We start from the raw sequence: 14,268 nt of genomic DNA on the forward strand, positions 1-14,268 counted from the left end.
TGTGCGTGCGTGGGTATGCACGAGTGGCCATTCCAGTGAATAGTGACACAGTGTTGTATGTATGTGTGTGTGTGTGTGTGAGTGTTACTGCAAGGCAGGGTGCAAACACGCACACACACACAGATCTGATCTCAAACTACAGCAGCTGCTGCTGCACACACACACACACACACACACACACACACACACACAGTTTTCTGGTGTGACTACCTGGCACGGTGATATTAAGCATCACTGTATTCTTCTGCAATATGGAGGCGGTCTTGTAAAGTGGATGCACTCGTAGACTCACTTTTTCCTCCCTAACTACACTCGGTTCCCTCGGTTCTTCACCCCCCCCTTCCCCCCCTCCCCCCCCTTCCTTCTCCAGCTCTCCAGCCAGTTGGCTTCTTACACAGAGGCTCTATTGTAGCCTTTATGCCGAACAGATTGCAATGGTTCAGCCCTCCCGCCCGCCCCCAGGCCTTCAGTGCCGCGACGTGGAGCGAGGGCAGGAGCATGTCACGCTCCCTGCCGCAGTGTATGATGACACTTCCCTACTGCGGCCCGCGGACGATCGGCTATGAGGACGGAGGGTTTGAGGGGACGTGCGTCTGGAGGCTTTGGATTACCGATGTACTGAAAGAAACACACAGAGCGAGAGAGAGAGATGTGGAGAGAGAAAAGCAGCACTATGTTTACTTGTAATGTCCTATGGAGTGATCACATTCCCCACTGGTGTGCACGCTGTGCCTCTGGATGCAGAGGCGGTGTGCTTTCTCATGTTCGCTAGCTCTCTCATTACCCAGCCTGATAGTTTTTACATTACAGACTCATCCATTGTGAGTCGGCGAGGAGCCGTGGTGATTTTCTCTGTGTGTCTGGGTGAGAGAAAAAGAAAAGAGAGAGAGAGAGAGAAAGTGTGTCCATGCGCAAGCCTTTTTTTTTTTTTTTTTTTTTTTTTTTTTTTAAAGGCCAGGCAGTCTGACAAGAACATAGTGTTCTGCTGAGCACCGGGAGAAACTCGAATGAAAACAGGGTCTAAAATTGGCCCTGCAGGGGATGGCACATCACACATCGATTTGCTTCATTTGTTCTAAAACCTTCACACGCCAGACTCGCTCCTTATTTCTTTTTCATCTCTCCTTTTGAAAAATAAATACGTGAACGTAAAAAAAAAAAAAGCAAGTCGGCCGCCTATATGCACGCCTGTACGGGTGAGCCTCGGCGAAACCGTTATTACTAGCGGCGAGGTCGTACGGCGTTACACGGTACACAGCTGGATCTGGGATACCTCTGCAGTAATTACCACTATAAAAGGGCCGCCCCGTGTGATCGGGAAGCGCGTGACGCTGACGTTCGGGAGATCTGCTGCGCCTCGATTCTACGTGCAGTCAGGTGTTATGGCCACTTTAGGCGGAGGGAGGGGGCGCGGGCTCTAATTTGCTGGCAGATGGCTTTTCATTATCCGTTCGGCGAAATGGTGCCGGGCGCAAAAAAATAGTGGGACTGGAACGTGGCGTGCATATAAATCAAGCCGCACACGAATACTACAGAGATTCCCATCTCCCCATCTGTCTCGTGCGTTTGCTTCTGTCATTGCGCGCTGTCATCGCGGGGTTGTTTTTTTTCCTCTTCCCTTCTCTTCCCCCTAAACACGCCGATAATTAAGGAGTTTCAGAGAACGGAGCAGTGAAGAACAATAGCGATGGAGCTCTATTTACGCTGTCATCTCTAGGCCGCGCTTGTAACGACCCGTACGTCTGCGCAAAGTCTGGGTTAGGTGGGAACGGAGGAAAAAAAAAAAATCGCATGCTGTTATATTATATCATCCCAGAAAGAGCTAATGCCTCTGCAGTGCGATGGAGAATCCATCATGGAGGACAGGCGAATGTAAATTGTGGGCCGGCGTGACTGTTCCAGGGGATGGGGTTACCTAGCATCGCTGAGTAAACACGAGGCTGATTCACTGATTCTCCGTTTAAACACAGCACTGAAATATAGGCCACACACACACACACAAATGCTCACCTGATAGGGCTGGCTTGCTCCGTCATCGGTCAGGAAGTCCAGCTGTCTGTCGGAGAAGAATTCCACAGCGGTGATGGAGCCCAGAACGCTCTTTCCTACCAGAGGCTTGAATGTCTGTGGAGAGAGCAACACACAGCGCATTACACCCTGTGCACCACTTACTAATCGTCCACAAAAAAAAAAAAAGAAAGCGTGAGTGTGGCAGGCTAAGCGCTTCAAAGGCGGCAAAGATAACTTTGATGTGTCGCTCTCCGAACCCACCCGCCCACTACCGCCAGCCCCGGATTGCCGCTGAGCAGCTCTGATGTCGCCGTATATCAGCGTGATCGCAGCCGTGAGACTCAGTGTCACCAAACATGCACCTGAGAGAGGAGAAGAGTGAAATTATATATATATATATATATATATATATATATATATATATATATATATATATATATATATATATATATATAATATTACTCCAAGATCGGAAGGAGATAGACACAGACCTCTGTTAAAAGCATCAGTGCTCGATCTATCCGCGACTCCTAGCAGGATGAGTTGTGAGATGTACTGGTTGAGATGAACTGCAGTGAGTCCGTCAGTTCATAAAGCACGCGGGTCCTCGTGGGTGAGAGTTTGTAGAAAACGTAGGTGTAGTGTTACGTCGCTCGTCCGTGCTTTCTCCCTAGATGTGCGTCAGTACTCTTACAGTGAAGCAAAAGTGTGAACTTTACTTCATAACAAGTCGGCTCTCCAGTTTATTTATTTATTTATTAATTATTAAAAAAAAACAACAACAACAACCACCACGTGAGACCACATGCTGTCTTTGACGTAACCGGATAGTCGTTAATTTCCGACTCCGTGCGTTTGAGCTACAGAGTGGGAGAAAACATGGCCGCCTCCATGTTTGTCTCTTGCTAGTAACAGTCTATCCAGCTGATGATGATGACTGATGTGTATGTTCCTCCTCAAACAGCGATTTGTATAGTCAGTGTTGTAGGTTTAACAAGCGGATATGTCGGTATGTCGATCGATCTAAACTTCCGAGTTGACGTGGCCTTTTCTTTGGTTTTGTATTAGTCAGAGGTCGGGAGATATCTTTCCAGGGCGTAGATAACCCCTGTCTGATAAAACTGTCAGTTTTCACTGCATCTCCGGTTTCTTGGCAGAACACACGATCCTCGGTGTGCACGTCTCTCTTACTTCCTGAAAAAGTCACGATAGGTGGGATTTGGGAACCGGGAGCTTGAGAGTAGTGCGTGAACCTCGTCTGCAATCGCTCATTAGTGTACACACTCCTACGTCCACAAACCAGACCGGACGGTCACGACCGATTCAAGTCGTGCAACGTGAGCCGTTCGGCGTTTGCCGAGATTTCCTGGCGTCGGATCGATGGGTTTTAGGGTAACCCCGGAAAACACGTGAAAAGGCTAACTGGTTCCCCGCGTAGCGTTTAAAACGATCAAACAAAGCTTCCTCCCGTGGATACGTTTACAAGAACGCTCTTATCGCAGTACCGCAGTTGCGTGGTGTGTTAAGCCCTCGGTATATTACTCATCCTCGCGAGGTTACTGACAGGCTGAGCTCGAGCTGTAATTAGAGCCGTCCACTGCGGCAGTAGCACACTACACAGGGTTTTCACAAAGGGCTTTCAAGCAGTCTCTGCGTGCGATTTCTACTCCATTACACTACTATAAGAGGTGTGTGTGTTCTGCGTAGTTGTGCTCTCGGTCATTTGAAATCCTGTAATGACCCCACGGCTGAGATGGCAGCTGTTTAGGAGGTGTAATGTGCTTGTGAAAGAGCCTGGAACAGTAGAAAATGAATACGGCGGGGACGGGTAGCAGACGTACTACAGTCGTATTCAGAAGAAGTAGAAAGAAAAACAAACCCAGCGACACAGAGGACATTATCTCTCGCGCTGCCTCGTCTCTTAAATGTCTACACGACATGTTGTACACTCCGCTGCCGAGGATTAGAGCTGGGGTGTTGTGACACAAGTCGGTACATACGGTCATTAATCTACACTGGCAAACATGTATTCGTGCCACACGGAGTTTGCCAGGGATGATTCGATTTCCTTCGAGCGTGTACGAGATTAATCACCGACCCGAAAGGGACAGCTGATCAAGATTCGAAGCCTTCTACGGCGGATAGGAAAATGGAAACCCGATGAGCCAAAAGAAGGACGGGCGGTAATTCAACCCTGCTAATATAAACGGCTCTATAGACCGAACGATCGTCCGGCGTGGGGAAGGGAGAGGGGCGCAGCGCTCGGTCTGGCACATCTCTGACACGCTGTAATAGCTCCCGATTATTGCGCCAGCTTTAATTACACTGCGCTGCTTTCGTCAGATATTTGAATAAAGTCCCGGGGGGGGGGGGATATTTTGGCGAAGGTGAACGACGGCTCGGCCCCGTGGTCCCGCGCGTTTTTCGATCTGGAATCGTCGTACGCGCAAAACGCTTCCGACAAAGAGCGTATTTCTGGAAAAGTGGCGGCAGGCCGGGTGAAGCCGAGGCGCGTCGGGAGCGCGGCGGCTGGGGAGCTGAAACAAGGCTACGGTAACGCTGCCTGTTTCTAGGGCAGGTAAATATAGAAGCAGCACATCTGAGCTACGGATCTTAAAGGGGAAAGGAAAAGAAGTCGCTTTTCCTCGCTGTAATGAAAACAATCACACGTAACGTAAAACCCCGTACAGGTGCGAGTGGAACGCAGGGCACGAGCAAACCCGAGGCGTTAAACGAGAATTCTGTCTGTGTTCATATTTTCAGCGCAGGCCGTGTGCAGGTGGAAGTGTGGTTTCACAACTTGCTGTGTGTGTGTGTGTGCGCGTGTGACAGTGTTTTCTGAAGTTTGCCAACATCTGCATGACCTCTGGGTGACACGCAGCACGCTCGACTGGGCATTAAGCTGTGAGGCATGACACAAAATGGCAAATACAGATCGAGATACTTCCATGATTGTGACACTTTTCGCAATCATGGTATTTATGTAATGCTAAAAAGTTCAATATAATGAACTATTGAAAGTAATTACGAGGAAGATGAAACGCTCGGGATTTTCACTGCTTATAAATTAAAACACAAGTAGCCAGGCTTATGAAGGTGCTAATTATATATTAATAATGTGCAATACCTTTACAAGGTGTATTGTGACTATATATATATATATATCTCAGAATACAGAGTAGATATAATCCAGTGCTGTGAAAAAGTATTTTCTTCTGTCTTTGTGTAGATCTCATACTAAATTGTCTCAGAAATTTAAACAAAACCTAAGATAAAACAAAGGCAATCTGAGTAAACACAAAACGCAGTTTTAAATGATAGTTATTTACTGAAGCAAAAACGTTATCCAATACCATCTGGGCCTGTGTGAAAATGTATTTGCCCCCGTAGTTACTAACTCCCCAAATCTGTGAAACTGCATTCATAATGGGGTTCAGCTGGATTAGACACAATCAGACCTGATTACTGCAAACGCTGTTCGATCACATCAACACTTACATAGAACTTTATTCAACAGCAGGAAGTAGGTTAAAAGGTCTTACCCAGGAACACACTATGCCAAAGTGAGGAAGAAGGTGACTGAAATACATCAGTCTGGGACACGTTACAAAGCTATTTCAAAGGCTCTGGGACTCTAAAGGACCACAGTGAGAGCCTTTATCTCCAAATGGAAAAACTCGGCACAGTAGTGGACCTTTCCAAAAGTGGCCGACCTTCCAATATTCCTCCAAGAGCACAGCGACGACTCATCCAGCAAGTCACAAAAGAGCCAAGGACAACATCAAAGGACTTACAGACCTCTCTTGCATCAATAAAGGTCACTGTTCATGACTCCACTATCAGAGAGACACGGGGCAAAAATGGCATCCATGGAAGAGTGGCGAGGTGAAAACCACTGCTAACCTAAAAGAACATTAAGTCTCGATTGAATTTTGTCAAAACACACCTTGATGATCCTCAAACCGTTTGGGAGAATATCCTGTGGACTGATGAGTTGAATGTGGAACTGTTTGGAAGACAGCGGATTCGCTACGTCCGGCGTAAACCAAACACAGAATCCCACAAAAAGAACGTCAAAGCTACGGTCAAGCATGGTGGTGGTGGTGTGATGGTGTGGGGATGCTCTGCTGCTTCAGGGCCTTCAGGGTAATTGAGTGAAACGTGAATTCTGCTCTCTACCAGAAAATCCTAAAGGAGGATGTCCGGTCTTCAGTCCGTAATTTAAAACTCAAGCGCAACTGCATTATGCAGCAAGACAACGATCCAAAGCATAGGAGTAAATCCTAGTCCTAGAAGGAAGTGAAACTCTGATCTCCAGTTACCGGAAGTATTTGGTTGCCGTTATTGCTGCTAAAGGTGGCATTTCGTACAGGAAACGTCACCATGGCAGCGATTATACATTATTTGTCTAATGCTGTTTAATCTGCAGCGCTGTCGTATATATCACTAATGATTTTATGGAAATGAAGAGATCCTGCGTGTACGAAATGTGAGCGTTTCTACCAAAATACACTGACGGGACATGGACATATAGGACGTATAAATGTTTCTTCGGCAAGTCCGGTACAGAAACAATGAAGGAAGGAGCTGTTCCGAGAAAGCACAGGCTTGGAGACAAAGCCTGCTCGAAAATATTGTTCTTTGCGGGCGCTGTGAGGCAGCCTGTAGCTTAGCAGTAAATATTTTATAAGGCTGGCTGCACTGGAATGTAAAGAAGAAAGGCGGCTGGAGCTCATGCATAGCTAAGTGGTTTGCAGGCCCAGGCATTTCCATCACTCTCTGAAACGTTTCAGGAGTCAGAAGGGGAATGGGAGGCTGCAAGCTGATCAAGGTCACAATGCAACACAAACCCTGCGCGCACACACACACTCATATGTGCCCTCCTGCTGTCATTAGCACACACACAAATCCTGCACATCTTTTTTTTTTTTTTAAATCTCTCTCTCTCTCGTTCTCGAGCTCGAAACGTTTTCATTATGAAAGCCAGCGACGACAGGACGCTTCGTGGCAGGGACGGGAAGGAAACGACTTTTCTGCTGTAGCTGAATCAAAAGGACGCGCGGAGGCGAGTTTCCCCTTCTGCATGCGGCCATATTTAGGTCATTCCCGTACACGGCGCGCTCCCGCTGACAGACGAGAGGCTGAACCTGGTGCTTTATCCGGGCTCAGGGTTGCAGCTTTTCCACAGGCTTTTCCAGCACGTGGTTTATTTTAGATACGCTCGGGCACTGCGTGGCGACTCGCTTCATGAACCCGCAGAGACTCGAACCAGAGACTCGAAGAGCCTGAATAGTAGCTTGGATGGAGTTTCAAGATGTCTGGGGTCCATATTTATCAACTGTATCAGTAACAGGACATGATACTGTGATTGGAGTTCCTGTGAGGTGCCACAGAGATTGGTGTGTGTGTGTGTGTGTGTGTGTGTGTGTGTGTGTGTGTGCATTCAGCTGGAAGTGATTCAATGAGACGGACACACATTCCTGCTGCTTGCCTAAAAAAAGTCATGGGAACTTTACCCACACTCCAAAAAAAGTGTGTGTGTGTGTGTGTGTGTGTGTGTAACCTGGGGTGACCTACTATTTCAGAAGGTACCAGCTATGCGCTTCCTTTTTTTCAAAAAGAATTTCTTTACGGTTCCAGAGGTTAAGGATTATCCTTAGATTTATGATTAGTTGCAGACATTTCTTATCACACACAGATAATTCCCCATTTTCCACACCGCTTATCCTGCACAGGGTCACAGGGAGCCTAGGGTGTGGAACACTCTAACCCGTCGCATTGGCGCGCTGCGGACAATGTGGAAACGCCAATCAGCCCGCAGCGCACGTCTTCGGACTGCTGGAGGAAACCAGAGTCCCAGGAGGAGCCCCCCGAAGCACGGGGAGGACGTGTGGACCGAGGTAAGATCTGAACCCGCAACCCCAGAGGTGGTTACATATATACGTTACAGATCATGTGACTTTAGCACTGTAAAGTTCTAAAGTCACGGATCCGTTCTTCTCACCTCAGACCGGACCTTCTAACGCTAATTATCCCGAATAGGCTGGCTGTGAACTGGCACGCGGTGTCGCGATGGACATTTATTTACATCAGGGCGTGCTATGAACCGCGATATTACTGAGCCTACGGTGTTACACTGGTACACGCAGAGCAAAGCGCTCGCATGACATAATCCGCAGAAGCTGAAAGGAAAATCACAAGGAGACCTTCTTATCACGAATGCTAGTAGTTTCAGATCCCTTTTTTTTTTTTGCGATTTATTTATTTATTTATTTATTTACACACATGCTCCTTAACCTCTTTCTTTTACACTACCCGCGATTTCATAAGCCTCATATTCATCATCGCAAAATGGCTTCCTATTCACAGTACCAGCTCACTACGCCAGCCAACGGTGGCACTCTAAAACCATTACAGACCACGGTATGGCCAATAAAACGCTATGTCATAAATAAATAAATACATAAAGGTGTCTCTGATCATACTCGCTTGCTTCATGATTACTTTTACGAACGTGGGTCGGCCATCTTGTGCGTTCGATTTGAACGCAAGCGATTATATCGGTTTTACCTGCAAGCAGTCGTGATTTCAGACAGGTGCTTAAAATGGAGTCACACCTTCCGAGGCTCTCGAGTTGAAAAAAATGTGCCTGAAACCTTTCGAGTCACGCCGGCTGGATGGGATCTGGTCGTGTGGACGGCGTTAGGCGTGTGGTTACGGTTTTCTAACCGCACGGTGTAACCGGCACCACATTCATATTGGATATTTTTGACACGTGATTACGTGGGACTCGTGTTGGTACGGCATCGTTATCACACCGGGATGAAGGCGCGTGCGATCGGTTCAAAGGCGGGAGCGAACGCTCGCGTGTTCGGTTAATGGCGAGGAAGCCGATTCGAGTCATTTACAGACTGTACGTGATGATTAACGGCCGGCTCTAAACAACAACAACAACAACAACAACAACAACAATCCAGAGCTGTCAAAATCTCCCTATTTTTTTCCTCTAGTGTAGGTACGTCAAGCTACTAAACACACACGCACACACACACACACACACACAGAACAGCCACAATGAGCACCTCCTGCCCGCACAGCACAAACGCACTTTAATCTCTCCAGCTGGCGTGAACTATGGTGACCTCAGCGGCAGAGTCAACATGAAAAGAAGGACGGCTTTGAAAGATCAGTGGCGCACTGGAGGGAATCTGAGTCCAAAGAGCACACACACTCGTTCTCTCTCCCTCTCTCTCTCTCTCTCTATCTATCTATCTATCTGTCTGAGTGAGTGAGTGAGAGAGCGAGAGAGCGATCAGGCATAATTACAAACAGCCAGCCACACTCTGCACCGAGCTGCTCCGAGGAACTATGTGCTAAATGGGTCAGAGTGCAGCCCCACCTCTCTCTCGGCTACACACACACACACACTCTTCGGTACGGCTGGTCTTTATGAATCAGCCAGATTACACGGTCGCCCTGTGTCTAGACTTTACCTTGCTTTGGTGCGAGAGAAGAGGAAAGGTGAGAACGTACAAAGAGACACAAACACAGAAGAGCGAAGAGAGGAGATGGATTATTTATTAATGGCAGAAAGAGAGACCATTGGTCGAGTGTATCAGCCTGAAAAGCCTCCTACACACACACACACACACACAGTCACTGAACAGGGGCTTTCCACACAGCTGCACTGGCCACACTATATATATATTTATATATATATATACGTGTGTGTGTGTGTGTGTGTGTGTGTGTGTGCGCGTGTGTGCGCACGGCTCATTTATCCATTGCAGTGATTCAATAAGTGCTAGGAAAAGTCCCCGGTAACTTGCCCATACACATACTCAAGAGCACACAACATGGCTCTCCGCCTGCAGCCTGGCAGAGACCCACAACAGGAAGCGAGCTCAGGAATAAGGACGCAGGGCCTCTCTCGCACGGCTTTCGGAAAGAAAGAGAAAAAAAAAAAAAAGACATATGTTTAAAACCCCACACGCTTCACCTTCGAGCGCCGACACCCCGGAGACGGTCCGTGCTACAGGAACGACGTATCTGATGGTGAAGCGCGAGCGTACGGCTCTGAAACATCCGGTGAGAAGCCGGTTTCCAAAACACGGCGGTTCGCGAACGCGGCACGACGCTGCCACGGAACACGACGTGACACACTAATCCTATTAAGCAGAGCAAATCAGGAAAAGACGTTTTTGTTTTGTTTTGGGTTTTTTTTTTGTTTTTTTTTTTTTACCTCTGTGCTGTCGAGCCGGCCTTAAACCAAGCCTTCCAAATCTGAAGCCTCACATATCTGGGCCATGCAGTAGCTTCAGTCGATGGTAGAAGTCTCCGGTCGGAGTGAGGAGGAAAACAAACACGGGGAAAGAAAAGAAAAAAAAAATACACAAAACAATGAAGGACTAACAAAATACGGAGAAGGCTGGACTCAGTCCGTCGCTGGCCACATGGCAGACATTTTAAGTATCTGACTAGGGAGCGAGAGAGAAGACGAGTGCCGCAGAGCTCGCAGAAACAGGCTAGAGGGAGGACGACTGTAAGATGAAGCAAAACGAGTCACTCCCTCCCTCCCTGTCTCGCTGTTCTCTCTCTCTCGCTCTCTCACACACACACACACACACACACACACACACCCTCCCACTCTCTATGTGTCCCAGCTCCTGCGCAGGCCAGATTATTAGTCCTGCTCTGTCATTAGCATCACAGAGTCCAAGTGAAAGCTGGATCTGGGTCAGCCTCCAGAGGCTACACACACACACACACAGCAACAGGAAACTCTACAGACCAACAGGAGACACCGGGTAGGGAGGGGACGGGGGTGGGGGGTGGTGTGGGGACGAGACCGCAATAGAACACAGACCCTTTTTCTTCTCTTTTTTCCTCCCCTCCCCCTTTTTTCAGTTCACTTGGCTGTCGAGGCACGTGTCGAACTCTTCAAGCGCTTGTTTGTGTTGTGCTGCAGAGTGTAGAGTGAGAGTCGGATTGAGAGTCCGGGTCTGTGTGTGTGTACGAGGAGGAGGAGGATGAGGAGAAGGAGAGCGAGAGAGCGAGAGAGAGAGAGAGAGAGAGAGAGAGAGGGGGCAGCGTGGTGGCATGTGTATGAACCAGAAAAAGGGTGGTGCTGTGTTCAGTGAAACTAATCTTCCCACATCACAGGTGGCTGAGCCACTTCCAGCATGACTCACGACACTTAGTAAAGCTTTGACACACACAAACACACACACGCACATGCACAGCCAATTAAAGAGCGCGTAAAAGGAGCAGGATACGACAATGTCCGAACAATGCCGTTCCGGTCACGGCGACGTGCTTCTCCAGACGCGTTAAAGATGAGGGACGGGGTTTCGGGAAGATCGTTGAACGCTGGTCTGATGTGATTTGGTGTACTGGAGATCCCAGAGGTGTGTGTGTGTGTGTGTGTGTGTGTGTGTGTGAGAGACAGGGTGTAACCACTCAAAAGCTTTTCTGTAGTCCATTTCAAGCGCAGAAGGGTTTGTTGTTGTTTTTTTAACAACAGTAATATTCCGGCTAAAGTTATCATTCATCATATCGTATTTGCTCAATACTGAAATCCACGCATCCGTTTTCTGTAGCGTTTATCCTACACAGGGGATCCGGGAGCCCGTCCCAGGGGGCTCGGGGTGCCGACCCGTCGCGGGGGGCTCGGGGTGCCGACCCGTCCCGGGGGGCTCGGGGTGCCGACCCGTCGCGGGGGGCTCGGGGTGCCGACCCGTCGCGGGGCACAATCACGCGCACACACGCACTCGCACACACTACAGACAATTTAACGACGCCAATCAGCCTACAAGGCATGTGTTTGGATTGGGGGAGGAAACCAGAGAACCTGGAGGAAATTCCTGAAGCAAGGGGAGAACATGCGCGCACACACACACACACACACACACACACACACACACACACGCTCCTATTCCTGTATTAATATATGAATTAAAATAAGATCGCTCCTTAGTCACGTTACCTGAGTGGATCTTTAAAAGCAAACACAGTTAAACCAGAAAGAAATAATAAAGGAACATCACGTCACGTCACGTCACGTGCCGTCACGTCATGTCACGCCACATTACATCACATCACATGCCATCACATCATGTCACATCACATCACGTCACATGCCATCACATCACGTCACATCCCATCCCATCACACCACATCACGTCACATTATATGCCATCACGTCACATCACGTCACATCCCATCCTGTCACACCACGTCGCGTCACATCACATGCCATCACATCACGTCACATCCCATCATGTCACGTCACGTCATGTGTCATCACGCCATGTCACGCCACATCACGTCACATGCCATCACATCACGTCACATCCCATCCCGTCACACCACATCACGTCACATTATATGCCATCACGTCACATCACGTCACATCCCATCCTGTCACACCACGTCGCGTCACATCACATGCCATCACATCACGTCACATCCCATCATGTCACGTCACGTCATGTGTCATCACGCCATGTCACGCCACATCACGTCACATGCCATCACATCACGTCACATCCCATCCCGTCACACCACATCACGTCACATTATATGCCATCACGTCACATCCCATCCTGTCACACCACGTCGCGTCACATCACATGCCATCACATCACGTCACATCCCATCCTGTCACACCACGTCGCGTCACATCACATGCCATCACATCACGTCACATCCCATCATGTCACGTCACGTCATGTGTCATCACGCCATGTCACGCCACATCACGTCACATTATATGCCATCACGTCACATCACGTCACGTCACATCCCATCCTGTCACACCACATCACGTCACATGCCATCAAGTCACACCACGTCGCGTCACATCACATGCCATCACATCACGTCACATCCCATCGTGTCACGTCACATCACATGCCATCACGTCACGTCACGTCACATGCCATCACGTCCCATCACATCACATGCCATCAAGTCACATCACGTCCCGTCACATCACATGCCATCAAGTCACATCACATCCCATCATGTCACGTCACATCACATGCCATCACGTCACGTCACATGCCATCACATCACGTCACATCCCATCATGTCACGTCACATCACATGCCATCACGTCACGTCACATGCCATCACATCACGTCACATCCCATCATGTCACGTCACATCACATGCCATCACGTCACGTCACGTCACATGCCATCACGTCACGTCACATCACATCACATGCCATCAAGTCACATCACGTCCCGTCACATCACATCACGTCCCGTCACATCACATCACGTCCCGTCACATCACATGTCGTCACGTCACATCACATCACGTCACATAGATACAAAGCTTGTGATTTAACACCAAGGTGAAAAAAAACACAATATCTAACTTTCCCTAGCAATCTAACTTGAGTTAAACTGGCCAAATCTACAGCCAATTATGTGTAATTAATTGAAGATTAAAAGCTGATTCATTTTTGCAGCCTGACTGAATGGAGATGAAACACCAGCTGAAGCCTCGGGCGCAGACTCCGAGCAGGTAGAGACAGGAAATGAGAGTGGATGAACTCTCTCTCTCTCTCTCTCTCTCTCTCTCTCTCTCTCTCTCGGTTCTCGGCACCCGAGCTGTCATGCAGAAGAAAGCACAGTGCCGTGATCAAAGCCCATTTTCGCACTCAGATATGGGAAGGAGCTCCAAATCACGAGCGCACGCTGGATTTCTCTATACGCTCACTCCCTCATTAGAGCCGCTGGAGAAACAAAGCTTCAGATCCGAAACAGGCGGGATTAACCGTGACACATTCCGACTTAAACATCTTATAAAAATCTCTAAAAGCCACTTTCCCATGCAGGGCATAATGGCGGCACACTACTTTACTACTTCATATGTGATTTGTCTGTTTTATTTCCTTTTTCCTTTCTCCCGTACTTTTTTTTTTTTTTAGCTACTATGCTTTAAAAGAAATCATTTAGAATTGAAATACGCTTGATTTAAATTACTCCAACTGAAAAATAAAACGAAAAACACCGAGGATAAGAGAAACAGAAAGAAAGGTGTAAAGACAGTTTGAAAGATTAAGTAAAAAAATAAAAAAATAATAAAATCATCTGCTTCCATTTAGTTTGTTATGATTATGATTATGATTATTATGTTAAGTTATTTAAAAAAAAAAAAAAAAAAGACATCAGGATACCAAAGATATCTCAGAAAAGTGTATCATGACATAAAATATCACAATAGTGATATAATATCATCATATCA

The 14,268-nt window shown here is 47.9% G+C and overlaps 1 protein-coding gene across 5 annotated transcripts in view; it reads right to left on the minus strand.

Annotated features, from left to right (window-relative positions):
* Nucleotides 1-14,268, minus strand: part of jmjd1cb (jumonji domain containing 1Cb) — a 138,566-nt gene that overhangs the window by 33,643 nt on the left and 90,655 nt on the right. For 3 of the 5 annotated variants that reach the window (XM_017483330.3, XM_017483329.3, XM_017483328.3), the window contains exon 3: nucleotides 2,011-2,124. In XM_017483330.3, the coding sequence (XP_017338819.1) occupies nucleotides 2,011-2,124 (114 nt within the window). Of the gene's footprint in view, nucleotides 1-2,010; nucleotides 2,125-2,271; nucleotides 2,373-2,501; nucleotides 2,700-10,252; nucleotides 10,574-14,268 lie in introns of those variants that run through there. The other 2 variants (XM_047159499.1, XM_047159498.2) reach the window with 2 other exon arrangements.

Source organism: Ictalurus punctatus, chromosome 13, assembly GCF_001660625.3.
Source record: "Ictalurus punctatus breed USDA103 chromosome 13, Coco_2.0, whole genome shotgun sequence".
Classification (NCBI taxonomy): domain Eukaryota; kingdom Metazoa; phylum Chordata; class Actinopteri; order Siluriformes; family Ictaluridae; genus Ictalurus; species Ictalurus punctatus.